At 50.8% G+C, this 24158-nt stretch overlaps 1 protein-coding gene across 1 annotated transcript; it reads left to right on the forward strand.

The window, feature by feature from the left end:
• Nucleotides 1–189: 189 nt before the first annotated feature.
• On the forward strand, nt 190–23925 carry ptprb (protein tyrosine phosphatase receptor type b). The gene is made up of 40 exons (XM_030113094.1): nt 190–1001; nt 3204–3564; nt 5036–5158; nt 5265–5402; nt 5475–5735; nt 5804–6073; nt 6243–6359; nt 6438–6584; nt 6813–6930; nt 7006–7151; nt 8602–8868; nt 9025–9083; nt 9212–9416; nt 9493–9590; nt 11915–12080; nt 12161–12291; nt 12368–12515; nt 12745–13014; nt 13098–13273; nt 13441–13591; nt 13740–13840; nt 13924–14089; nt 14173–14454; nt 15757–16035; nt 16137–16286; nt 16377–16516; nt 16724–16860; nt 17001–17107; nt 17215–17320; nt 19097–19177; nt 19350–19367; nt 19484–19565; nt 19692–19782; nt 20251–20327; nt 20431–20565; nt 20686–20808; nt 20925–21088; nt 21191–21326; nt 21412–21532; nt 22951–23925. The coding sequence occupies exons 1-40, from the start codon at nt 921–923 to the stop codon at nt 22971–22973; spliced, it is 5952 nt and encodes a 1983-aa protein (XP_029968954.1). The 5' UTR covers nt 190–920; the 3' UTR covers nt 22974–23925.
• The last annotated feature ends 233 nt before the right edge of the window (nt 23926–24158 follow it).

Genomic DNA, 24158 nt, shown 5'->3' on the forward strand with positions numbered 1-24158 from the left:
TCCCGCTCGCCCGGCTCGGAGAGGCAGCCGGCCTCTGATTGGCCGCGGTGGACCAGCGGTGGACCGCCGCCGGGTCCTGTTGTTCCTAGAAGCTGCCGGCGAGCAGGAAGGAAGGAAAGAGGTGTGGGCGACTAAAAGCAGCTCCGAACTGTTGAAACAAAAACACTTTGACCTTTGAGTCCTCGCTTCAGTTTCTATCCAACATTTCGGCCTCGGAGCGAACGGATCAGATCCTCCGTGGTTCACAGCAGGGGGTCCACCGCCACCGCTCCCGCCTCAGAGGTCTGCTGCTCGCTCCCGGCTCAGACCCTGAAGGTTCTCAGAAGGTTCTGACTTCTGAAGACCAGCAGCACTTCAACCCGCTGGAAACCGTCTGAGCGGCGGAACGTTCCGCCGCCGCCGAGCAGAACAGAACCTCAGATCTGGACGTCTGCCGCGCAGGAATCAAACACCAAACTATTTTTACCCCCGACTGTCTTTTCAGCTTCTTTTCGCTCAGTTATTTATAAACCTCCGCAGAACCGTCGTCTGGACGGGAGTTTGAGAGTGTGTGTGACAGTGTGGGTCCAGCAGGACCGACAGGAAGTTGGCGTTGGTCCCTGTTAGCAGCACTTCCTGTGAGGAAGACGGAGGCGTTCCAGAGACAAAGGAGGGCTGGGAGTTTAGAGAAGACAGATCCAGAGTCCGGAGCCGGAGGACGGACAGCTCGGAGCGGTCTCTGAGTCGGAGGACGGAGTGTCTCCTGGAATAAACCGAACCTTCCTCATCAGGAACAGTCGGCTTTCTGCGCTTCGGCCTCAGATTTGGGGATTTTCCGGAGCCACAGGACTGACGGGGATCGGGTGAAACGGGCAGTCTGGAGCTCCGGTTCAGGATTATGGTGGACTTTCTCCTGTCGGAGGACCTGAAGGAGGAGCAACATGCTGAAGTGTAAAGTCCGGCCCGGCCTGCGCCTCCCTGGCTTCACCTCCGTCCTGCTGCTGACGCTGCTCCAGGCTCAGGTCAGTCAGACCGGCGCTGTTTCTGACGCTGCTGCGTTACGGTACGACTGCCCAGCTCACCGGCGGGGGGGGGGGGGCAGACAACAGATCCTCACAACAAAGTCATAAATTCAGAGAGAGCTCCGGATGCAGGAGAGAGCGGGGAGCTCTGATTCTACAGCAGCCTCTCTGGGAAAAGCTCCGGGCTGGACCAGCAGAGCTCAGCCTCAGTCCCTGGAAGCTCGGCTCCGGTTCTCCTGATCCAGAACCGAGGAGTCTGAGAAGCAACGGTTCAAACAGCTTCTACAGATATGATGGATCCTGACAGTAAAGAATATTGTGATTTTAATTCTATCATCCAGTAATATTGTCCTCCTAAAGTACAATACTTTATTACAACCGTCCTCTAATGCACCACGTTGAGGATTGTCATCTTTTTCACGCAGGTGGAAACGGTTTGTATTTAATCCTCTTCTTCTCCCAGTTCCCCTCAAACGTCCGCTTCACTGCCGACCATATTCTTTATCATGATTTATTCCAATCAAAGCGAAATACTGTTCTCACTCTGAACTGACCGCATGTGCATGTTCATCTACACACACACACACACACACACACACACACACACACACACACACACACACACACACACACACACACACACACACACACACACACACACCTGCTCCTATATGCCCCTTTATACAGATCACAGCCTGTTCAGCGTAACGCATTGTTTAACTTAGATAAGTGTAATTAAACGCGGTCGTTCTTCATCCTAATTTGTTTTGAGCAGCCTGGTGAGACTTTCTTTATTAGAACATTTGAATCCAAGCCTTCACTCTCCTGCCTGTTGGTTCACATGTTGAGGCTTTGTTTACACGACAGCGTTCTGCCAGAAAACAGGTTGTTTCGGTGCGTTAATGCTTCAGACACCGAGGCCGCTGGTTTCCATCTTCACACGCAGCATGGGAAATGATGTTTTCACGTTGGCCCACCAGTTTGCAGTGAAGTGAAGAGCTCTCCACTCCGGCCGTGGCGCTCCAGCACAGCGGAGCCTTTCAGAAAAGTCCCGTTTTCTTCCATTTACACTGCGACAGAGTCGAGCTTTTTCTGACATTTCTACCTTTTCAAGAAGTGGCGCTTCCCATTAAAACACTGTGAACGTTTTTCCATTTAGTCTGAAAATACTGTCATGTGAACCAGGCCTGAGTCTTAAAACTGAGAGGTTAAAGAAGTTCTACGCTCTGATGATAAAGGGGCTTTAGTTTGGTTTGTTTGGTAGAAGTTTGTTTGTTGTGTCCATCAGCTGAGCTCTTTTGAATCTGTGAATAGAAACAGTGAATTAGTTATCCTGCTTCATCATTCTGAGGCACAAGAGATTCTGCTGGACAGTTCGGTCTGGACGTCACGCTCAGGAGTCTCCGCCCCGTTCACACATCGATTTCAATTTAAAAGGAACTTCAGTCGCATTGTTTTGTGACCGCGGCGCTCGGACTGAAAACAGCTCCCAAGGTGGAACTTTTCAAAAATGCTTCAGTTCTGTGTCCACATAGACAAAGAAGAGCGACTTTTTAAAACATCCCAACCCTTTCTCCATGAAGACAGAGGACAGATGCTCCTGCACAGAAGATGGACAATAAACAAGAGTGACGGCTTTTCTCCTGGACTGGGTCGCCCTGCAGCCCTGAGGAACTGTTATATCGTCTGTGTGTGTGTGTGTGTGTGTTTTCATTACAACAAACAGCAGCACCTTCTACACTGCTGTCATGATGCCCGCCTGTCCCCATTATTAGAAAGTTGGTGTGTAAAAAACAAAATCATAAAAATGAAAAGTGATGATTTCTTGAACGTCCTGTAAACGGAGACGGGGCCTCAGTTTTCTTCACTCTTTGCATTTTTCCCGCTGCAGTGGACTGAATGTGTTGTTAGTAAAGATCTGATGAATTGTGTGTTTGGAGTCAGAATATTGTGTGTCTGGAGTTGAGTGTATTGTGTCTAACTGGTGAATTTGTGTGATGCTGTGAATCTGACATGTTAACATGATGCTTATTCACTGTTTTTATTTTTACCAACCAAAGTAACATCTTGAAGCCTCTGAGGCAGCTGCTGTTGTGATCCTGGGCTGGACAAAAATACATTGATTGGTTGATTGATTGACATTGCAGATTAACTGCATATTGTTTGTTTTTAACCACTGTGGTTGAACGTCTCCACCCGCAGCTCGCCGGCGGCGCCGCCGTCTCAGACGACCTCCGGCGGGTCAACTCCTGTAACGTCTCCGTGACGGAAATGGCGTCCAGCTCGGACTCCGTCACTCTGAGGGTCACAACGCCGGGACGCCACTGCTCCTTCTCCGTCACGTCAGCAGGCGCTGGCTCCGCCCCCTGCTCAAGATCAGAGGAGGAGGAGGAGGAGGAGGGGGGCGGGGCTACGCGTCCACCAACTAATGAGCCACCAACCAATGGAAGCATTTTCAGTCAGGGCTTCACCTGTACGCTGGGTCACCTGGACCCTGGAACCGCCCACCTGCTGCAGGTCCAGTCTGACAGCCAGCAGGGGGCCAACATCACCGTGTTCACCCGTAAGTACAGCGACCTCTACAGCGACCTCTACCGTGACCTCTACAGCGACCTCTACTGTGACCTCTACTGTGACCTCTACTGTGACCTCTACTGTGACCTCTACAGCGACCTCTACTGTGACCTCTACTGTGACCTCTACAGCGACCTCTACCGTGACCTCTACAGCGACCTCTACTGTGACCTCTACAGCGACCTCTACTGTGACCTCTACAGCGACCTCTACAGCGACCTCTACTGTGACCTCTACTGTGACCTCTACAGTGACCTCTACTGTGACCTCTACAGCGACCTCTACTGTGACCTCTACAGCGACCTCTACTGTGACCTCTACTGTGACCTCTACAGCGACCTCTACTGTGACCTCTACAGCGACCTCTACTGTGACCTCTACAGCGACCTCTACTGTGACCTCTACTGTGACCTCTACAGTGACCTCTACTGTGACCTCTACAGCGACCTCTACTGTGACCTCTACAGCGAACCTCTACTGTGACCTCTACTGTGACCTCTACAGTGACCTCTACTGTGACCTCTACAGCGACCTCTACTGTGACCTCTACAGTGACCTCTACAGTGACCTCTACAGCGACCTCTACAGCGACCTCTACCGTGACCTCTACAGCGACCTCTACAGCGACCTCTACTGTGACCTCTACAGCGACCTCTACAGCGACCTCTACCGTGACCTCTACAGCGACCTCTACTGTGACCTCTACAGCGACCTCTACTGTGACCTCTACAGCGACCTCTACTGTGACCTCTACTGTGACCTCTACTGTGACCTCTACAGCGACCTCTACTGTGACCTCTACAGCGAACCTCTACAGTGACCTCTACTGTGACCTCTACAGCGACCTCTACTGTGACCTCTACAGTGACCTCTACAGTGACCTCTACAGCGACCTCTACAGCGACCTCTACTGTGACCTCTACAGCGAACCTCTACAGCGACCTCTAAAGTGACCTCTACAGCAACTGAAACAGTGACCTCTAAAGCGGCCTCTAAAGCAACCTCTACAGCGACCCCTACAGCGACCCCTACAGTGACCTCTGCAGCGACCTCTGAAGCAGGGTCACATCTGTTTCATCCGTGTTTTTCTTCTGTATTCCCTCCGTCTCGCGCTGAATGACAACAGAGGTCATCTTGAATCTTGAATAGCGGCAGATTGTAAGCATGCGACTGTTGGGAGTACGACTGTCCCACACACTCCTGTTTGTGTTTGTGTTGTGGTGTGTGTTCTCGCCGGCCGGGTCCGGCCGCTCGCCGCTTCCTGCCTCCATTGTTTGGCAGAAGGGCGTGACGGAGCGTTGGAGCGCCGCTCTGCTGGTGTGTGTTGTGTTCAGAGGAAACGGGACGTCTGTTGTCCTGGTTCCTGCAGCGAAGTCATTAAACCCTACAGTGTGTGTGTGTGTGTGTGTGTGTGTGTGTGTGTGTGTGTGTGTGTGTGTGTGTGTGTGTGTGTGTTCCAGGACCGGCACCCCCTACTGGTCTGGTAGTGACCTCTCGGTCTCGCTCCAGTCTGAGTCTCGGCTGGCTGCCTGGAGCTGGAACAACAGAACAGACTCGGGTTGAGCTCAGGGACCGCGCTGGGAGTACGACTGTGACGCACACCGACACAACATGAACACACAACAACCGTCAGCAGTGTGACCTTCACTCACACAACTACTTGAACTTGATGTTCATTTGTGTCTGCAGCTCTGCTGAGAAATGACACGCTGGGAAATACAACACAGCACGAGCTGACAGGTCTGTTGCCAGGGCGACGGTACAACGTCACCGTGGTGACCGAGGCTGGCGGGAAGGAGAACAGCCGCACCATCGAGGGTCAGACAGGTAGGCCGGGGGCCGGGGGCCTCGGGGAAGAAGGAGTAAGGACAACAAGTAATTCTGTTGTTTCCTCCTTAGCGCCCTCTAGTGTCTCCAACATCACCGTCGTCGAGAACAACAGTACAAGCTTGTTGTTGTCATGGCAACAGCCGGACGGCGACGGTGATGGCCTCAGTGTGTCGTTGTCGTCCAACGGGACCACGGTCTGGGAGTCCACACTGCCGCACAACTCCACCCAGGTCGCCCTCCGTCAGCTGACACCCGGCTCGGCCTATCAGCTGTCGGTGACATCACGGAGCGGCGAGCTGATCAGCCAATCAGAATTCACCGTGGAAACTGGTGAGTCAGCTTGACTGGAAAAGGAAATGTTTTCCGTGCGGTGTCTTCATCCCGTCGTCGCTCTGCAGCTCCGGCTCCGCCCACCCTGCTCTCCCTGTCCCCCGCTGAGGCCGGCGGCCTCCGCCTGACCTGGTCACCCCCCGCTGGCCGCTGGAAGAACTACAGAGTGTTCCTGTACGACGCCTCGCAGCTGTTGGCCAGCGCCGCCGTCCCGGGAGACGCCCTGGAGTTCAGCTTCAACAAGACGCTGCTGACCGCCGGGAGGCGCTACCGAGCCGTGCTGCAGGTGGAGAGCCGGGCGGGGCGGACAGCCCAGAGCAGCTGTGACGGAGCCACAGGTCGCCACACACACACACACACACACACACACACACACACACACACACACACACAGATCATCACATCAAAAAAATCATATTTTTGTCCTGAATTGTAGCCTAAAATGTGTTTTTTACACAATATTTAATCAGCCAACAAACTGAAGCCACACCCTCTTCCTCGCTGTAGCTCCGCCCCCCGTCTCCAACCTGCACATCCGTCACGCAGACGAGACGTCCCTCAGCGCCATGTGGAGCCACGCCCCCTCAGGGTCACGTGATGGATACTCCCTAAGCATCAGCCATGGTAACCTTGGCAACGCCGGCTGCGCTCAATCGTAGACGTCACTGTCGGTAACCTTGGTAACGGCCGCCGGTCTCCTAGGCAACGTCACCATGGACACCAGAGAGGTGGACGCTAAGATGAGGGAAAACACTTTCAACGTTCTCACACCCGGGAGACGTTACGCCATCACCGTGACGACCAGGAGCAACAACCTGAGCACGTCTGTGTCTGTGGAGGGCCGGACAGGTGAGTGTGACACCATCAGGTGAGGTCAGGAACGGACCAATCAGAGGACAGCAGCAAAGAATGTGAGAAATGTTAACTGAAAAGGGGAAAATATCTTTTAATAAATAAATAGCGTGCATTTAAACACAGTCTGTTGTTGATAGTTTAGTTGAAATAAAAAAACTGGGATTAAACATTCGTGTTTTAACACTAAATTCACATCATTGTTGTCTTTTTTTCATCCTTCAGTTCCCATGGCGATACGAAGCATCACTTTGAGCAGCGTGGGTGCTGACAGTCTTAAGGCATCATGGGAAAAACCACCAGGTGACGTGGAGTCGTACAGTCTGACCCTGCTGCGAGACAGGTAGTGAGATCAGCTGAGCGCAGTCAGGAGCACCAGGCTGAGACCACTTCAGACATCTGTCTTCCTCTTCTTCAGCGTCGTGCTGCACAACTACAGCGTCCCGGTCACGTCTTCTTCTCTGCTGCTGAGCGGTCTGACACCTGGCGCCCTCTACAGGCTGCAGGCCGTCACCATTAGCGGGGAGCAGCGATCCAGGTCCACCAGCCTGGAAGCTCGAACAGGTTCCTGGTTTTCATAGACTACATCAGACTTCATCAGACCTGGGTCCTCTCCCCCTCCGTTCTTACAGAGTCTCCGAGACCCCGTTTATATCCCAATGCTGCTCAGAGCCACTGAAAACTGGGCGTTTTGAAATTGCTTTAACGTAATTTATTATTGGTACGGTGTTCCGAGGCCCGATAGTGCATGGAGTATATTCTAAAGAGTTAAAATCTACTCCAAGTATTATCGGGCCTCATAATTGACGCCAGTATCAGTATCAGTGCATTCCTAATGTATACTGAGTAATTAAAAAGTAAGATTACAAAATGAACAATTACAGATTTAATAATAAATTTATATGAGAAAAAATTACAGATAATAATGCAAATGGAAAAAAATCCAATGAACCTCAAACATTAAATAAATATTAAAACTAATCTAATCTAAAAAGTGAAACAATTTTAATAATTTAATTTAGTTTGAGGTGGATAAAATATGAAAAGTATAGATTAGATGAAACTGCAGATCAGTTGTCTTTGTGGTTGTTGTGAGCGTCGAGTTCAGGAAATCAGAGGAACAATGAATTGTTACATAAGAGTGTATATAAAAGACAATTCTGTTGTTTCCCGCCAACAGGAAATGGAATAACATTCACTCAGTCTGAGAACAAAGTGCTCTGAAAAACAATGGAGACACGACAGCTCTCAGTCTGATTATTTACAGAAAGGAACTTCACTTTTCTCAAAATATTCACCAGCTGGTTTTTCTTCACAGCCGTCGTCAGACTGATGCTGTTCTGCTGATCCGACTCCCGTTTGGGTTCAGAGCTCAGGTTCTGGTTCAAGGTCTAGATTCAGGTTCAGGCTCTGGTCCACATTCTGGTTCTGGTGGTGGGTCGGGGTCAGGGTCAGGGTCAGGGTCAGATCCTCATTGGTGTTTGAGCAGTGATGTTGGAGGTGCACGTCCTCAGAGGGTGATGAGATAAAATCAGCCCGAACAATGAGCAGAAATTCAGGAATGTTCCACACAAACACAAAGAGCTTCCTACACACACACACACACACACACACACACACACACACACACACACACACACACACACACACACACACACACAGGAGTTCGGTCTCAGCGTGTCCTCAGAAGTCTGTCCGTCACAAAGGTCCCCACACTGATAGGTGAACAAACACACTCTACACCCTTCCTGTTCCCGCCAAAGGTCCCGGTTATTTTCTGGTTGAAAGCCAATCAGCATCCAGGCAGCAGGAATCCTGCACAAAAGCTTTGCAGCATGGCCCACAGCCTCCCAGGTCACGAATACAGCAATACAGCGCTGAGTGATGTCTGAACATGGCTGTCAGCACACCCAGCATATGGCTTCCTTTAGCTGATTACTAAACTAGGATTATTTCATTAACATCAAAGTCGTTGTTTGGCAGTATTACATGGGTCTTGTTCTGGTACTTCCAGCGCCGGAGTCGGTCTCCCAGATCACCGTTGCTAACGGCGGCCGGCCGGATGCGCTGCAGGTGTCATGGCGTCCTGCAGGGGGCGTCGTGGACAGCTACCTGCTGCGTCTCCAGGACGGCCGGCGGACCGTCCACACGCTGGCTGTCCCAAGCTCGATGCCGCCCGAGTGCTCCTTCAGCTCGCTGGTCGCCGGGCGCCTGTACTCCATCGTCATAGTAACCAGGAGCGGCAACATGGAGAACGTCACCACTGCCAAGGCTCGAACCAGTAAGGACGCATGTGATTGTTACATCCAAATTCCTGTATTTGCTACATGTTTATTCACCGATTTACACTTGTTTTCATCTTTTGCATCCTGTGTCCATGATGAAGTTAAAAATCAATTTTTTGGCTTCAGGTTGTTTGTTTTGTTTGTTTTTGCAGAACCAGCGACCGTCCAGAACCCAACTGCAGTCCACTCTGCAACAGAAGGTTTCCTCAAGGTGAGCGGCAGCGGCATTATGAAATCAGAAAAGAAAACAATCACAAATCATCATCTCAGCCTTGTCCAGCGGTCTCTGTATCATAAACACTACAGTCGTCGCGATGCTCATCACCGTGATGTGTTCAGGTGTACTGGCGCCACGCTGCCGGAGATCTGGACCGCTATGTGGTTTCGATCCGGTACAACCACAGCGTGGTGCAGAACAAGAGCGTGTCAGCCGGCAACAACGAGTGTTCCTTCTCGTCTCTGACTCCGGGCCGTCTCTACACCGTCACCGTGGAAACGTGGAGCGGCGACCTGGTCAGCAGCGTCTCCACCGACGGTCGCACCTGTGAGTCAAGACGAAGGGAACAGCCAGCAGGTTCCCTCAGTCAGCCTCCACTGATCACTTCCTGTTTCCCCTTCAGTTCCTGCAGCCGTGCGAAACCTGTGGCTCGGCAGCGCAGGTACAGGTGAGCTGAACGTCACCTGGAGCCCCGCCCTCGGAGACGTGGACCACTATGAGGTGGGTTTTTTGTTAAGGTTTTTAATCACAGTTGCAATAAATAATAAAAATGAAAGTGTATTGAATTGTATGAAACCATTCAGCAATTTAATACAGTTTTTCGGGTGCAGAAATTTGTGGAAAAAAAAAACCTACGTAGATTATTTTTGAAAAGATTTTTTGTGTTCTGATGAAAAGTAATTTTTTTCAAGTGATTACAACCTCTTGTTTTGTGTCCCTTTAAGTCAAAATTAATAAAAAAAAAATTGTTGTCAGTTTTCACTAAAAATGGTCTTACTATAGCCTCAGCACTTTTTTAAAGTCAAAATTAAGAAAAAAAAAATATCTCGCCAATTTTCATTAAAAAATGGTCTTTCTATAGCCTTTCCACTGTTTTAAAATCAAAATTAGGAGCAAAAATTGTTTTGTTTGTTCACTAAAAATGGTCTTACTATATAGCCTTACCAGTTTTTAAAAAACAAAATTAAGACAAAAAAATTGTGCTCATTTTCATGAAAAAATGTCTTACTATAGCCTTACCACTTCTTTAAAGTCTAAATTAGGAAAACATTTTTTTTGTTTTTTTTTTTTACTGAAAATGGCCTTGCTATAGCCTTATCCCTTTTTTAAAGTCAAACTTAAGAAAAAAATATTTCCCCAAATTTCATGAAAAAAATGGTCTTACTATATAGCCTTAACACTTTTTTAAAGTCTAAATTAAGAAAAAAATATTTTTTGTCAATTTTCACAAAAAATGGTCTTGCTATATAGCCTTACCACTTTTCTAAGTGGTAAGGCAGCGCTCGGCGGAAGGATATACCGGAGCACAGCAGTAGAAGCCATAGACTCAGCCGCTGTGCGCTGGTATATCCTTCCGCGGAGATCTGTGTATATCTAAACGTTATTTCAATGACTTGAAAAGAAAACACGTCTTTTAAAGTGTTTTATAACCATTCGGATTTACTTTACGTGCTAATACGCCGCCCCCTGGACCACTGGAAGGAGTGTTTTGTCCACTTTCGTCAGTCCGGCTCTGTTCCCTATTGACTTCCAGCAATTTAGCTGAGCTAACTACGATGCTAACAGCTGGGAACCAGCCCACTGGACACAGAGACACAAAAAAGAGATTTATGAGCTTGTCTAACTTTGTCAATGATAGGGATAGGGCGTGGGTCCAAAATCTTTGGAGTTTTCCTTTAAAAAATAATTAAAAATTATTTTGCAAATTTTGATGAAAAATGGTCTTACTGTAGCCTTACCACTTTTTTAAATCAAAATTTGGAAAAAAAAATCATATTTTTTCCACCAACAAATGGTTTTTATAGCCTTACCACTTTTTAGAGTGAAAATTATATAAAAAAAATATTTTTGTTTTTTTCTCCCCAATAAATGGTTTTACTATCACTTTAACACATTTTCAAAGTCAAAATTATGAAAAAAAAAATCTTTTTTTAAACAAGAAATGGTCTTACTGTAGCCTTAGCACATTTTTGTTAACGTCAAAATTTGGAAAAAGTATTTTTTTTTTCACCAATAAATGGTCGTACTATTGCCTTACCACCTTAAAGTGAAAATTGTCATGCAAACCTCCCATGCTTGCCATGTAGTTTTCTTGCCTTTACCATGAAAACCTGACAACATCGCAGCCAGTGAAGGCGTGAAAGAACAACATGCCGCTGGACTTCTCTGGGCCAACATTCACCACCACATCATGAATTGGAAACCGCTTTAGGGACTGCGCCTGTCTAAACTGGCCAAATGCATCCTGAAGAGTCGCAAAAACACCGACTGCAGCAACAACATTTCAATGAGTGATCATGGATGTTGCCCTTCAGCTTAACGCAGTGTCTGTTATCAAACAGCTTCTGAAAACCCAAATGTTCAGTCACATCACAGGCGCCATCTTAAAACGGGTGGCCATCTTTGATTTTCAGCTGGATAATGTACGTTTTCTTAAAATGTACATCCTGAACATCATTTGTGCCAAATGTGGTGCTTGTATCGCCGAGTGAAAGAGTCTTATGGAATATTGAATCAATCTACCCCACTATTTACATGAATCACTGACGCCGCAGGGTTTTTTCGTATAAGACCTGTAAGAAGTTACACGTTCCTTTTCCCGTTTCTGATTCACTCCTGTATCCTCAAGTGACCGAAACATGGCCTCCAGCTTTGGGTGTGTGTTGGAAAATCAACATGTACTGTACCTGGATTTTTGGATTTTTTCTTTTCGCTGTGGGAGGAAGAGACACAGAAGTGGTCCAATCTGGTGACAAACTGAAATTTCTCCCCTAAATAAATCGAACAGGTTAACGAAACTGATCTGACCCTCCTCTCCCCTGCAGCTCTCGCTGCTCTTCAACGACTCGAGGGTCTTCCCTCCGCTGCTGCTGGGCAGCGACGCCCGACACCACCGCCTGACCTCGCTGACCCCGGGCCGCCTCTACAAGATGGTGGTGTCCACGTTCAGCGGGCCGTACCAGCGGGCGCAGTTCACCGAGGGCCGCACCGGTAGGAGGCCCGGCCCGACCGGCAGCGCCCCCTAGAGGGCGAGACGCTCCAGAGTAACGCCACTGTACCGCTGTCCTCAGCTCCCAGCACCGTGAGGAACCTCCACATGGAGCCGCAGCCCGGACTCACCGAGTCCTCCGCAGGCCTGAGGGTCTCCTGGACCCCCGGCGATGGAGACCTGGACCTGTATGTAGTGTCCCTCAAGACCCCAGTGAGTCCACGCTCCGATTCGGTGGAAACCTGAAAGCTCGATTCACGACTGACAACATGACGGCGTTCCTTTCCAGGACGACGTCGTCATGGAAACGCGTCCAGTTCCCAAACACGTCACCGCGCTGGACTTCATGGACCTGATCCCAGGCCACGCCTACTCCATCACCGTCCAGTCACTGAGCGGGAAGCTGACCAATAACGTCACAGCGTCAGGACGAACAGGTTTGTTTTTAAAACCAAAACCAGTTCGAACCACAAAGCATCTAATCTGACTGAAGGCTGAAAATCTGATTTATCACTCGTGAATCCACTGGAGTCCGTTCAACTTTTGAATTTGTTAAAGTTGGGAAAAACGCAGAATCAGAGCTGGCTAAACCAAACACATCTGGTAACTTGAAGAAAAATGGGAAGTAAACTGAGCGTTGAGAGCCGGTCTGCTTCCGTCCCGCAGCTCCGGCCAGAGTCACGGCGCTGCAGGCCGACAACGACCACACCACCCACAGCCTGACGGTCAGCTGGGAGCGCCCCGTCGGCGTCTACGACCGATTCAGCCTGCAGCTGCTGGACCCGGCCGGCGTCGCCGTGGCGACCCGCCAGGTGGGCGGCGAGCGGCACAGCGAGCTGGTGGAGGGCCTGACGTCCGGGAAGCGGTACCGCGTGAAGGTGGTGACGCTGAGCGGCGGCGTGCCGTCGCTGGACGCCACCGCAGAGGGACAGACACGTGAGTCGCTGGCGGCCTGCCGTCGGCCGGATCGGCGCCGGAGGTCGAGGTTTCCCGTCTGAGACGGACTCTCTGCGTTCCAGGTCCGGCCGCCGTCAGGAATCTCACGCTCGCTGCCGCCAACAGCTCCTCGCTGTCCTTCTCCTGGACGCCGTCAGACGGACACGTGGACGAGTACGACCTGTCGCTCTACAGCGTCGCCGAACCCTCGGCCAATCACAGGCAGAGCTCCGCCCCGGACAGGAAGCAGCATCAGCAGGTGGGACAGTTCACAGCACACACCTCACACTGTTCACAGACCTCGGTTCATTTGAACTGTTGGTGGATGATTTGTCAAATGGGTGTGTGTGTGTGTGTGTGTGTGTGTGTGTGTGTGTGTGTGTGTGTGTGTGTGTGTGTGTGTGTGTGTGTGTGTGTGTGTGTCAGACTGCTGAGCGGCTGGTGGACCAGCAGAAGGTTTCTTCCAGCACCAGCAGCTGTGCGTTCGGGGGCCTGGCTGCAGGGAGTCTGTACCGCCTGCAGGTGGCGAGCCGGAGTCGGGACATGAGCAGCGACTCGTCCGTGCTCGCTCGCACCGGTCAGTGTTTCCGTTCGACCTCCACCGTCACCGCGACACGTCGTTCTTGTGCGTGCTAGCATGCAGCGCTGGCTGGCTGTGCAGTGTGTCTCCATGGTAACCGGGGTGAGGCGCTGATTGGCTGATCTCCGTTGTCTGACCCCTGCAGTCCCGTCGCCGGTGTCGTCTCTCCGGGTTCAGAGCTCAGGACGGACAGACAGACTGGCGGTCAGCTGGGAGCCAGCAGGGGGCGCCTGCAGCAGCTACCAGGTCCGAGTCACTTCCTGTGTGTTCAGCAGAGCTAGAGAATCGTGTCGCGTGAAACGTGACGATGTGACTGTCTGCCGTCTCAGGTGGTTCTGCTCGACGTCTCTGGATCCATACTGAGCGCTCAGACTCTGGGGACGGACCAGAGGGGTCACACGTTCACCGGTCTGACTCCCGGCAGGCTGTACCACGCCGAGGTCATCACGCACAGCGGGGAACTGACCAATAACGCGTCAGCGCTCGGTCGCACCTGTAAGTCCATTAAAGCCCAAAATAACACGTTCATAAAGTAACTTTGAAAGCTTATTTACTCCGATTACTCTGTAACCCCTCAGCTCCAGAGCCGCCCACTCACCTGTCCGTCAAGCAGGCCGTGGCCAGTAGCATCATCGAGCTGTGGTGGTCTGCTCCCGCCGCCGGGGACTACGACAGCTTTGACGTCCAGTGGACGCCGCCGGACCGCCTGTCCGTCGCCGCCACGCACCTGACCGGCCGCATGGTGGGCGGCATGTTTCCAGGACGACAGTACAACTTCACCGTGGCGACGGTCAGCGGGGGAGGGGCCAAGGAAGGACCTGCGGTCAACAGTCAGCCAATCCAGAAGAGCGTTCGACTGAGTGGGTGGAGCTTCTTGAGGTTTTTGTGTGTGAAGATTTTAACCGGTTCAGCTGATTTAAGCTAAAAGCATCAAACCAAGTGAAGCTGAGTGTTTCGAAAGCACAGGCGTATACTGTCTGTCGGCCACATGGTGGCAGCAGAGCGCAGCCCCGAGGTTCCATCACTTCCTGTCGACTTGTCCGGTGAGTTTTCGAAGGGAGGGAGAAAAGAAGACGAGATCCAGGTCACTCATAAATAAAACTGACCCGGTTCTTCTGAGAGTCTCTGAGGATCTGAGACGTTCCTGCTCACAGACTTAAACAGGACAAACATGAAAAGACGGGCTGTTTCTAAAAAAGAGATATATATTTATATAATAATTCGCCAGAGTTTAAAGTAAGAAACTGTCGAGAAAACTGAACTTTTGTTGCACTGATCACACTCACTGAGTTCTTCATTTGTGCGTTAAAGAGCCGGGCCGTCAGCAGGACGGCTTCAGATTTATCAGGAGCGAATTAATCCAGGCTGGGACCCGGCTGTGATTACAGCGATTCATCAAACGGTATCTGATGGTGGTGATGGGAAGGGAGGCATGTTTTCTGAGAGAGAGGTGGAAATTAAAGAGGAAGAAATCATTTTAAAGAAGATTAAAAAACCTTTAAAAGGAAATTAAAGGTGTTCTTTGGGCACGGCTGCGACATTCATTTCCATGTTCGGTGCCAGAGAGCGAGAAACGTGACGAGCTGTCTGGGATTCAGAGACCTGGGGGGCCGACCAGCTGGAGGCGGAGGGGAAGCTGAAGTCTGGCATTACAACAGATCCAAGAAAGAAGGATGGAGGTTTAGCGCCGACTCTCGTTCTCCTGGGTTCTCTGCTGCAGATGAACAGGAGGCGGGACGCCGTCTCTCTGAGCTCCTTTCTCCTTAATTAAATCACCACACATCCTGACACACACACACACACACACCACACACTCCACACTCCACACACACTCCACACACACACACACACCACACACTCCTCGCTGCGGCCGCTCTCAGGCACGTAGCTCCTCAGCCCTCGTCCTCTCCTGCTGCTTCCTTCTCGCCTCGGTTTCTGCGGCTCGTCCAGAGAGAGAGGCAGTCAGGCCCCCATGAGACTCAGGTGTACCTCACTACCCGCCCTACCCCCCCCCCCCCCCCCCCCCCCCCAGGGGCAAATAAGAGCAGGACTGTAAAGATGGACAGGCGCTGGAGGATGTAGGACGGAGGTTTATACTTCTGACTGAAGCATGACTGTAAGCTCCATGTCCCCCCCCCCCCCCTCCCCCCCCCCCCCCCCAGGCCCAGCTCCTCTGAAGTCCCTCCACTGCTTCCCGCTGTCGTCCTCCTCCCTGTCCTGCTCCTGGTCGCCGCCGCTCACCGACTTCGACTCCTACGAGGTGGAGTGTCGTCGCCACGGCGACGGGGAGCTGACGTCGGCGCTGAGGCTGGCCGGGGGCGTCACGGCCGTCACGCTGGACCGCCTGGAGCCGTCGCGGCGCTACGCGGTGACGGTCAGGGTGTCGTCGGCCGGACAGACGAGTCCGCCGGTGACCCAGGCCACCGCCACCATGATCGACTGTGAGTCTCGCCGTCCGGCCGGAGATCGGAGTGACGCTGCATCCCTGGCGGCGGTTCGTCGGTGGCGGTTCCGGCGATTGACAGCCCGTGTCACCTCTCAGGTCCTCCAGTCCCGCCTCCCTCCGTCCGAGTCAGCGAGAGGTCGTCAAAGGTCACGTCGTCCTCCATCTTGTTTCGCTTCAACTGCTCGTGGTTCAGCGATGCCAATGGAGCCGTGAGATACTTCGCCGTCGTCGTGGCCGAGTCCGACGGTAAAAAACACCGGAGCTCATGCTAACACTGACGCTAATGCCAACGCGGCGAAAGCGTCCCGTCATCATCTGATCCTCACTCCTCCACAGCCAAGGAGCTCCTGCAGCCGGAGCAGCGCCACCCTCTGCCCTCCTACCGCGACTACATCTCCAACTCGTCCGTGCGCGTCTATCAGAGCGCCTACTTCCCCAGCCGCTGCCTGCAGGAGGCGGAGCCTGCAGCCGTACAGGTCGGCCCGACAGCGCCGCTTCTGCAGCACCACCACCGCTATCTCAGCAACAGATGACTGTAAACTGTGTTATTGAGCGCCATCTTCAGGTTTTTCTGGAGTTTACATTTTAAAAGAGAAAAACATGAAAGTGAAATGTTTTGATGTAAATGCCGCAGATTAAAAAGGAAGGAAAATGTCTGATGAAATGATGTGATTCTCCTTCAGGTGGTGGAGGTGAACTTAGGGGCAGGAGGAGACCGTCTGGGCGGAGCCTGTGACCTCTACAGTGACAACGACCACCTCCTGAGCGACAGCTACGGAAACTTCTGCGACGGGCCGCTGAAACCCAAAACCTCATACAGGTCTGCTTGGTTTCTCTGGTGATATTCAGTACAAGTGCAGATTTTTGTGTGTGTTTCAGGGTGTGTGTTGTCTGCGGTCAGCTTGGTGTGTATTCTGGTGTGTGTTTCATTGCGCTGTTCTGTGTCTCTCCTGTGCTCAGAGTGAGTGTCCGAGCCTTCACCAAACTCTTTGACGACAACCATCGCGAGTTTGTCCAGCCTCTCTACAGCGACACGTTCCTGTCGATGCCGATCAGGACTCACGCAGGTGAGACGCCTCGGCAGCAGACCTGAAGCCGGACCGACGTTAAACCGGATCCCAGAGGCAGGACGGTCTCCCCCTCTCAGTCTGAACGGCTGCTGTTGTCGTGTCAGAGCCTCTAGGGGGCGTGGTGGAGGGTCTGAGCGCCGGGATGTTCCTCATCGGGATGATGGGCGCCGTCGTCTCCCTGCTGGTTTACAGGCAGCGTCTTCGGAAAGTGTGAGTGACCAAACAACCGTAACTTTAACACAACCGCAAAACACATATCTCATAGCTCCTGTTGTATTTTAGATTTATGTAGCCTGCAAGTTACTCTTAATCCGTGGGCTGTGATCCAATCAGAAGTCTAAATTCGGCTCTCGGAGTGGAGAATGACAGACTGAAGGCGGATTGGTTAAAGTGGTACCCGTTTTCATGATGCAAATAGGCAAACAATGACAATAACAACAAACAAAGAATGCAACAAATAGACTGATAACTGTAGAAACAAATGAACGCTCAAAAGGAGAATAACCTGTATACACACACGTGCAGCTCAGACATTGCAGCGCATCGTCCGCCAGCAATATCACACGGACAGAAACCCGGGTGTCGGGTGGAAAGAGCAACAGTTCATCAGGTCCCACTACTGAGTGTCCAGAGGAAATCCAAGTTTGGGAAGGAGATGTATTGATTACTAAGTGGCCTGTGAATGAGTAGTGGGGGCAGAACAGGGGGCAGCTGCAGCGAAAATTATCCTTCCAGCCTGACCAGAGCAGAGCCGGATCCAGGCCTGGTCTGGGTCCCAGGCGGTCTTGAGCCTCCTGGCTCGCCGTCACCTGGCCTGCAGCAAAACAGGTCCAGTAAGTTCATCTGTACACCTATCAAAATAAAACTAGTACTAAATAACATATTGTTATAAGTACAAAAGTAATCACATATTGTAGTATACATCCATGATAAAAATCAGATTTGAATGAATAAATATAAAGGTAATCAGTGTTCAAGTATCAGACAAATGTTCATAAAGTGCAGGACAGCTCCAGTGACCATCACTGGGCTGCAAATGGAGAAACACCAGCTTCATTAAAGAAAGCAGCTTTAAAGGGATACTTCAACATTTTGGCAAATTGGCCCATTTAGTACAACTCCTCAGTCATCAGAACAGCAGACTGACTGTTTCTGTGAGGCGAGCTGTTGTTTATCCAGAGGCGAGTCGGGGAAGGTTTTCGGGACGGACACAATGGAAGTGGACGGTATTTTTGTTCCCCCTCGTCAAACTCATCAAATACACAATCCAACAACCCCAAAACACTTTGGTGGACACGTTATAATCCACACATTCACTACGCTGTGGAACACCAACAAATAATACTGTAGCGTTACGACACTGAAGCAAATACTGGGAACTACTTTTTCTGTTGAAATCACTACGCCCAGACGCCATGTTTAGTAAGTAGTTCCGTCTGAGCAATCTTCGCATAAACAACTCAATCTGGTAATTTTGCATTAATATTTCACAGCGTAGTGAATTTGATGAGTTTGACGAGGAGGAACAAAAATACCATTCACTTCCATTGTGTCCGTCCCGAAAACCTTCCCCGACTCACCTCTGGATAAACAACAGCTCGCCTCACAAAAACAGTCAGTCTGCTGTTCTAATGACTGAGGAGTTGCGCTAAATGGGCCAATTTGCCAAAATGTTGAAGTATCCCTTTAAGGTTAAATCTTTTCTTCTTTTATATTTCTATTATTATTCTATTATTCTGTTATTCTTTTAAGATTTGCGCTACTACTTATTCTTTATTTGCACATTTCCTCACTTTTTTGCCCCCGCCTGCCTCCTGCGAGCCTCTGTAACTGTAAACTTCTCCATGGTGAGATAAATAAAGTCTCTTCTATTCTAACAGTGAAAGTCAGTAATAACAACCAGGAAACATCACCTGGTTTGGATTGAAGTTGGTTTTCAGCTCACAGTCAGTGCGTGTGTGTGTGTGTGTGTGTGTGTGTGTGCAGTGCTGTGCAGGAGAACCCGGTGGTGAGGATGAGCATGTGGAAAGAGGTGCCGTCCTCGGGGATGTACGTGGGCGTCAGAAGGTGAGCGCTCAGCTCCAGCTGCTCCCGTGAGAGGAGGAGCAGGGAGACGGGGGGCTCAGTGACCTGTTTTGAGACACTTCCTGGTTTTTGTGGCCCAGATTTACACCGTTTCTGGTTTATCTGAGTTATTTTCAGTATATTGTTTAACCACACTTTCATTTTCCTTCTGCAGCAACCGGCGGGTCACCAGGTAAGACTCTCCCTCTGTTTGTAAACTTTCAAGTTCACTGTGAGTTTATTGATGTGAGGTGTTTGTGTTTTCGTGTGTGTGTGTGTGTGTGTGTGTGTGTGTGTGTGTGTGTTTAGTCCTATCAAGTCTTGCCACTTTGAGTCCCACCTGAACAAGCTCCAGGCCGACTCCAACTACCTGCTGTCCGAGGAGTTCGAGGTAATAACGCCCTCCCAGCGCCGTCGCCACGGTTACGCTCCGTCGCCACGGTTACGCTCTGTCACGCCTGAAGACGGGTCGTCAAACGCTCAGAGTCTCAGCAGGAAGTCTGACTTGTTTGTCCAGGACCTGAAGGACGTCGGGCGGAATCAGACGATGGACGCTTCCCGGCTGCCCGAGAACCGCGGGAAGAACCGATACAACAACATCCTGCCCTGTGAGACACACACACACACGCACGCACACACACACACACACACACACACACACACACACACAAACATTTCACAGCTGATAGATGAAGGATTTCCTTTTTGCAGCTTTAATCTCTGAACTCCAGCAGAAAAACAAAATGTTCTCAGATATATTTTCATGAATCCGCCGCTCGGTGCCGTTCTGAACGCCTTCAGCTGAACTTTAAACTTACGGTTTTATATTACAGCTGCTTTGAACTCCTTTTTGCGTTTCCTTTAGGTTCCTGAGCTTTTAGCTTCTCACAACATTTCTACTTTCTTCCTTTTTCTCAGTTTCTTTTAGACTCCAGTTTTGACAGAAAGGCTCCGTTTTATAAGACAAGATTTCACATGAAAACGGATCATTTTGTGTTTCAGTCACTGCTTCACTGTCTCCTGTAGTCTGTCACTCATTCATTCATTCATTCATTCATTCCTCCATGTTTTTCCAGACGACTCCACCAGAGTGAAGCTTTCCTATTTGGAGGATGACCCTTGTTCCGACTACATCAACGCCAGCTACATCCCCGTACGACAACCGCACAACCACACACACACACACACACACACACACACACACACACACACACGCACACGCACACGCTGACCCGCCCCCTCCCTGTCCCGTGCAGGGTAATAATTACCGGCGGGAGTACATCGCCACCCAGGGGCCGCTGCCCGGCACCAAGGACGACTTCTGGCGGATGGTGTGGGAGCACGGCGTCTACAACGTCGTCATGGTAACGCAGTGCGTGGAGAAAGGACGGGTGAGTCTGTACAAGCTGACGCCCCAGAGGGTAGCAGGTTCAGCTTCATTCCGTCGTCCGGCTCCGACGTGTGTGACCCGTGACCCTTGACCCTTGACCCTGACGGCCTTGTGTCTGCAGGTGAAGTGTGATCAGTACTGGCCCGCGGACCGGGAGCCGCTGTACTACGGGGACCTGGTCCTCCAGATGCTGTCGGAGTCCGTCCTGCCGGAGTGGACCATCCGGGAGTTCAAGATCTCCTCGGTACTGAGAGGAAACTCCGACCGAGAAACGGCCGAAACTGAGACTTCACTCTGTTGGGAAAGTTCCCGTTTGCTGGGATGAGGAAACGTCTCGTTTGTCTGGTGATCGTCCTCCAGGAGAGCGGCGGCGGTTACCCCCGGGTGCTGCGGCACTTCCACTACACCGTGTGGCCCGACCACGGCGTCCCCGACAGCACGCAGTCCCTCATCCAGTTCGTCCGCACGGTCCGGGACTACGTGGACCGCTCGCCCAGCACCGGCGCCACGGTGGTGCACTGCAGGTAGGCCCGGTTCCGCTTCCGGGGCCCGCCCCGGCCCCGGCCCTGCCCCCGGCCCCGCCCCCGAAGGGATCCAGGGTCACGGCGGTTTCCTGTCCCCCTCAGCGCCGGCGTCGGCCGCACGGGAACCTTCGTGGCTCTGGACCGAGTCTTGCAGCAGCTGGACTCCAAAGGAACCGTCGACCTGTACGGCTGCGTGTTCGACCTGCGGCTGCACCGCCACCACATGGTCCAGACCGAGGTGACCTGCCCCCACGACCTCTGACCCTGAGCACCGGGGTGCTCTGAATGTAAACACTGAGTGTGTGTGTGTGTGTGTGTTTCAGTGCCAGTACGCCTTCCTGCATCAGTGTGTGCGAGACGTCTTGAGAGCCCGGAAACACCGCAGTGAGCAGGAAAACCCGCTGTACCCCATTTATGAGAACTTCAACCCCGAGTACTGCCGAGGTACAGCCACCAGCACACACACACACACACACACACACACACACACACACACACACACACTATACTGTGATTCTACACTCACCGGCCACTTTATTAGGTACACCTTGCTCGTAGCGGGTTGCCTCCCTTCGGCCTTCAGAACTGCCTGAATCCTTGGTGGCGGAGACTCAACAAGGTTCTGGAAACAGTCCTCAGAGAGTTTGGTCCATATTGACATGACAGCATCATCCATGATGCGAATCTCCCGGTCCACCACATCCCAGAGGTCTACTGGATGGAGACCTGGTGACTGCCGGCCGTTTGAGTCCAGTGGACTCATGGTCCTGTTCCAGAACCCAGTCTGAGGTGATTCATGGCGCGTCATCCTGCTGGAAGCAGCCGTCAGAAGACGGTCCACTGTGGCCATAGAGGGACGGACATGGTCAGCAGCAAGACTCAGGCAGGCTGTGGCGTTGCAACCATGCTCGGTTGGTACTAAGGGGCTCAGAGAGTGCCAGGAAAATACCCCCCGCTCCATTAGACCTCCACCACCGACTGAAGCGCTGATACAAGGCAGGATGGATCCATGACGCCACATTCTGACCCGACCATCCGAATGTCGCTGCAGAAATCCAGACTCTTCAGACCAGGCTACGTTTTTCCAACCTTCTGTGTCCAGTTTAGGTGAGCCTGTGACAACTGTCGCCTCAGGTTCCTGTTCTCAGCTGACCGGAGTGGAACCCGGTGTGGGGTTCTGCTGTGGAACCCGGTGTGGGGTTCTGCTGTGGAACCCGGTGTGGGGTTCCGCTGTGGAACCCGGTGTGGGGTTCTGCTGCTGGAACCCGGTGTGGGGTTCTGCTGTGGAACCTGGTGTGGGGTTCTGCTACTGGAACCCGGAGTGGGGTTCCGCTGTGGAACCCGTCTGCCTAAAGGTTCCAGGTGTTCTGCGTTCAGAGACGCTCTTCTGCAGACCTCGGTTGTAATGAGTGGTTATTTGAGTTACTGTTTCCTTTCTATCAGCTCGAGCCAGTCTGAACGTTCCCCTCTGACCTCTGACCTCTGACCTCTGCCATTTTGGCCCACAGAACTGCCGCTCACTGGATATTTTCTCTTTTTCGGACAATTCTCTGTAAACCCTAGAGATGGTTGAGTGAAAATCCCAGTCGATCAGCAGTTTCTGAAACACTCAGACCAGCGACCCCGCCACGCTCAGAGTCACTGAACTCGCCTTTCTTCCCGTTCCGATGCTCGGTCTGAGCCGCAGCAGCTCGTCTGCACCAGGTCTGCAGGCCGACATGCACTGAGCTGCTGCCAGGTGATTGGCTGATTTGAAATTTGCGTTAACGAGCAGTTGGACAGGTGTTCCTAATGAAGTGGCCGCCGAGTGTGTTTGTGATCGTAGAACCGGGCCGTCCTGACTCGGCTGTTTGTCTCCACAGACTTCATCTACACCGGTCATTAGAGGCGACGGCGTCCGCCGGCCGTTCAGGAAACTCGCCGCATCGAAACAGGAAAAGTGAATAAAAGCTAAAAAATTCTGTTGCAGATTTCAGTGGGCGGAGTTTCATTTCACTCCTGTTGTTGTTTAAGATTATTTACAAGATGTAAAGAGGACTGGGAGGACGGAGGCTCACGTGGTTGTCTTTTATTTCATTTTAACCTTCGTGAAGGCAGCGAGCCGAGTGTGTCTGTGCCCAGTCGTCCTGCTGAAGCCACATTATAAGCTTTGTATTTACCTCCTCACATGTTGCTGTATGTAAATATTGGATTTCCAGACTTAAAGTGCGCGTTGGACTCCGGAAGCGTCTTTCATTCACATGAAAAATCAAAAACCGGTTCAGACTTTTGGAATTAACGACAGTAAGCTCATAATTATGAGAAAAATTGGTTGAATACTTTCTTTCTTATTAAAAATGAACAGACTCGGTCAGTTCACCCTCAGCCGCTGCACTACATTTTTATTTTCATTAAAACAGTTTCTTGTAATCATAAAATAATTCTCTCATTAATTCAGAAAAACAGCTGAATTTTCTTGTAATTTATTTTTTCTCATAATTACAAGCTAATTTTTTCCATAATTCAGAATAACAGAGCCGAATGCAACACGCTTCCTTATTCAGCCATCAAGTGAAAAATAAAACTACTTATTAAAAAAACACTCATAAATCCCCCTGATTTAGTCAGATCTTAAAGATGTTACAAGCTGGATGCCATGATATCTTTTTTTTATAACATTTGATGTTTGTTTGACTCGGTTTATTCCGATTTGTGTTTTTATTCAGGAACAAACGTTGAGGTTTTGTGAAACATTTTCTGGCAGGTTTGACCTGTTGACCTTAAATTTGAAACTTCCAAAAGTTTTTAAAACTAAATTCATGATTGTAAGCAAACAATAAAACTGAATAATCTGAAAACTGTGATGTTTGTGATTTTTTTTTTTTTTTTTTTTTTGTGTGTGATTGTTTGTGAAGAAACAGCACAAGACCAAACAGCAAGGAGAGTTTATTTAAATATTCCTATCAGGCACAATCGTCTGTGGTGGAAGCAGCCGAGCCGAGCTGCTCTGCTGCTGCAGCGAAGCCAGAACTAAAGAGAAAACTCTGAATGAAACTTCAGTCAATACGTGGATTTCAACACTTCGTGTCCC

The sequence above is a fragment of the Salarias fasciatus genome, chromosome 17, assembly GCF_902148845.1.
Source record: "Salarias fasciatus chromosome 17, fSalaFa1.1, whole genome shotgun sequence".
NCBI classification, from domain to species: Eukaryota; Metazoa; Chordata; class Actinopteri; order Blenniiformes; family Blenniidae; genus Salarias; species Salarias fasciatus.

Excerpts from the sequence above, each read along its gene's own strand:
- ptprb (XM_030113094.1), top strand. The coding sequence starts at position 921 with ATGCTGAAGTGTAAAGTCCGGCCCGGCCTGCGCCTCCCTGGCTTCACC. Across the intron at positions 3,565-5,035 it reads CAACATCACCGTGTTCACCC|GACCGGCACCCCCTACTGGT; the intron begins GTAAGTACAGCG and ends TGTGTGTTCCAG. Across the intron at positions 16,036-16,136 it reads CACCGCCACCATGATCGACT|GTCCTCCAGTCCCGCCTCCC; the intron begins GTGAGTCTCGCC and ends GTCACCTCTCAG.